This window comes from Otolemur garnettii, unplaced genomic scaffold (assembly GCF_000181295.1).
Source record: "Otolemur garnettii isolate 467f Iridium unplaced genomic scaffold, OtoGar3 scaffold00156, whole genome shotgun sequence".
NCBI classification, from domain to species: domain Eukaryota; kingdom Metazoa; phylum Chordata; class Mammalia; order Primates; family Galagidae; genus Otolemur; species Otolemur garnettii.
In genome coordinates this window covers 399681-403239 of record NW_003852551.1, presented here as the reverse complement: position 1 = coordinate 403239, position 3559 = coordinate 399681, and the positions used below count along the sequence as shown (strand labels likewise).

Below are 3559 nucleotides of genomic sequence, written 5' to 3'. Positions count from 1 at the left end.
AGATTCAAACACCGAAATCGATCTTTTTCAAGATCTAAATCCAATTCAAGATCACGGTCCAAGTCCCAGCCCAAGAAAGAAATGAAGGCTAAATCACGTTCTAGGTCTGCATCTCACACCAAAACTAGAGGCACCTCTAAAACAGATTCCAAAACACATTATAAGTCTGGCTCAAGATATGAAAAGGAATCAAGGAAAAAAGAACCACCTAGATCCAAATCTCAGTCAAGATCACAGTCTAGGTCTAGGTCAAAATCTAGATCAAGGTCTTGGACTAGTCCTAAGTCCAGTGGCCACTGATAGTTCAAACCATGATAATTTTTAGGCATGTATCATTCATTTACTCATAGTTTGGTTTACTTAAATTATCAGGAATACAATGTTGCAATGATGCTTAAAAAACACTTGTTAGTTTTCCCTGTACCAGGCAATGGTTATAATTAAAATATGCTGTTGAGAAGCCACTCTTAAGAGTCCAGTTTGTTTAATGTTATGGGCAGCTACCAATTTGTGGTGTCTCTGTATATTTTTGTAAAGATTCTCATTTTTTATGCTTGAAGTATTTGGTGAAAAGATGTTGGTTGACCATAATTTGCAACATTGTCTTATTAAAAATAAACTTTCATATTCATATTTGGTAGAACTGTTAACCTAGAAATGTAGCTTGCTAATAAGGTAGAATGATACAGAAGTGAAGTTGTAGCCACAGTACAACACTGACTGCTCAGACACATTTAGGTTCAGGGTGGACCTTTGTCTTTGCAAGATGTTTAGGCCCCTGATAATAGTTTATTTATGATGCAGTTTGGAAAAGTTCTTTTGTTAACCCTTCTCTCTTGGGAATGATGCCAACTGGGTTATGTAGTATTTTCAGGGAGATTGAGTTTTTGACTGAAACATGGAGCCTTCACTGCTTTTTTTCTGGTTTCTAGGAAGATTTAGAACATACAAAACATCAGAAAAACTCACCTTAAAATTTGAGCAGGTCAATGATGGCAGGAATAATCTTAAGGGGAAAAGGATATTCTTACATAGTTACACTAAAATTTAAGGAATATTGTTGACCATACTATTATTAGTTTTCTTACTGCTGTTAGAAGCAAGTAAATTGTTCTGTAGTAGGTTGTGTGTGTATGTGCGTGCACATAGTGTAAAAGAAATGAATTTTGATGCTTATAGCACTTGACATGTGCATTTGTATCAAAATTTGCCTGCTTCTTTATGAGGGAGGCTTGCTCTTCACATCTCATTTTATTTAATATGAGGCAAGTTGAAAGACAGCATTGTCATTCTAGGTGATTCTGTGGTGCCATGAAATTTAAAGTAGTTTTGCAAAAAGGGTTAGTCCATTTTAAGAAAGAGTCACATCTCTTGAGTTTTTGATTATTAATGTGTAGTACCCAGCTAAAAATGAAGAAGTAATACCCTTCCCATTTATAATTTCTAGCATTTCTCTGAAAGATCATTTCGGAGGCAAAAGTGACTTGACATGTCCAATCTCATTTCAGAATAAAAAGGTAGCATCTTTAAAGATCTCAGATTGCTTATTTGCAGATATAAGTGAGAATTATTGGGGAAAATGATTCCTTTTAGAGGATTACTTTTTTTCAATTTTGGTTTCAGTAATCTAGGCTTTGCCTGTAAAGAACAAAAAGATGGTTTTTAAATACTATTTGTGGAATGTGTTTAAAGGATTGATTCTAGAACCTTTGTATATTTGATAGTATTTCTAACTTCATTTCTTTACTGTTTGCAGTTAATGTTCATGTTCTGCTATGCAATCATTTATATGCACGTTTCTTTAATTTTTTTAGATTTTCCTGGATGTATAGTTTAAACAACAAAAAGTCTATTTAAAACTGTAGCAGTAGTTTGCAGTTCTAGCAAAGAGGAAAGTTGTGGGGTTAAACTTTGTATTTTCTTTCTTATAGAAGCTTCTAAAAAGGTATTTTTATATGTTCTTTTTAACAAATATTGTGTACAACCTTTAAAACATCAATGTTTGGATCAAAACAAGACCCAGCTTATTTTCTGCTTGCTGTAAATTAAGCAAACATGCTATAATAAAAACAAAATGAAGGAAATAATGATTAACTGGAATTATTATAGTATTAAATATGATTCTAAAATAACAGTGGAAATAGTCCTTTGTAGATTTAGGGATACTTTTAATCAGTATTGCACTAGGCACAACTAACATTTACTTTGGAGATGATAGAACTTGCCAGAAAGCTACATCTTTTCATAGTACTTAAGAATTCAGTTGTAATGTCAAAGTTGTTTCATGATTGCTTATTAAGCCTCTTGGGTTAAATAACTTATAAAGAGGTTATTTGGTAGTATTAAGATATATATTAAAATGAAGTTTGGTTTAGCTAATTACAAGTTTATACTTCATTATTGGGCGGATCAATAATTCTGCTCTGTCACTTTCTAAACAAGATACATTGCGCTTTCTGTCTATGGCGTGATTTAAATTCTTTTTCTTTGAATGTTGGTGAGCATTTAATACTGAGTGATAACCACATTGGGGAAGTAGGGTAGGTGTTTTGTGGTTTGAATTCTAGCTACTGTATGACAATTATAGCTCATAATTTATTAATTATGATGTGCCAGATACTTCAAAAGGCTTTGTGTTGTTAACTCATTTACTCTTCACAAAACATGAGAAAGATACTTTTTATTTCCCCTATATTCCAGATAAACTAAGGCACCAAGAAAAGGCAGAGGCAGGATTTGAGCCCAGGCCTGGTCCTTAGGTTTTTGCATGTGTATTTTTAGGTTTTTGTTGTGTTTTCCAAACTGTAATTTGAGAGAAGTAGGTCGAGGAGATAGCCCATTGAAATTGTTCTTATTCTCTCTCTGTGTAGAACTAGAAGGCCTGATGTTTTTGTTTTTTTAGTTTAGTCAGCTTATTTTTAGACTCTGACTATATGATTCTTGAGAACTTTATATGTTTCTAAATTGACATACCTAACAGCTTCAAAAGGTTTATAGTTTATAGTTGAACCTGTGGTGGTTAGGATCCTACTGATAATTGATGAGGATCTTTACATGGTGTTTTAAGTTAATTTCAGGTTACATAGTTGAGTTCTGCACTTACTGAATACCTTCTGTGTGTCTGGCACTGGGCTCAATATTAAATAGAATAATCATATCAACACTCAAGTGAGGGCTGAGACTTCACCTCTCCTTTTACTTAAGATCTCTGCATTTTTTTTTTTTTTTTGAAGCCAAGTAAGCAAGAAGAAAAATGAGAGATAATGCTTCAGTGAGAGAGGAAAGGTGCTACATACAGTATGCGCTGTTAAGTTACAACCCAGGGAAAAGACCTGGGAACTATTGTATTATTCTCTTGAAAATTTGGCCCAGTAAGCTGCTACATCCAGTTCAACTAACAAAATCCTGTATACCAGAGAGAAGAATAAAGAAAACCAAACTGACAAACATCCTTCTTTTATTTAAGACCAAACTGCAGCTGGAATACCCAGTACAGTTCTGCTTACTACACTTCAAGAAAGATCTGAAAGCGGATAAAGAACCAAAGAAGGGCAGTTCA

At 33.7% G+C, this 3559-nt stretch overlaps 1 protein-coding gene across 1 annotated transcript in view; it reads left to right on the top strand.

Annotated features, from left to right (window-relative positions):
- SRSF10 (serine and arginine rich splicing factor 10) overlaps window positions 1-3559 on the top strand; it is an 11447-nt gene extending 7888 nt beyond the window's left edge. The window contains exons 5-6 of the mRNA XM_023519097.1: window positions 1-104; window positions 3467-3559. Of these exons, the coding sequence (XP_023374865.1) occupies window positions 1-104; window positions 3467-3527 (165 nt within the window). The 3' untranslated portion in view covers window positions 3528-3559. The remainder of the gene's footprint in view (window positions 105-3466) is intronic.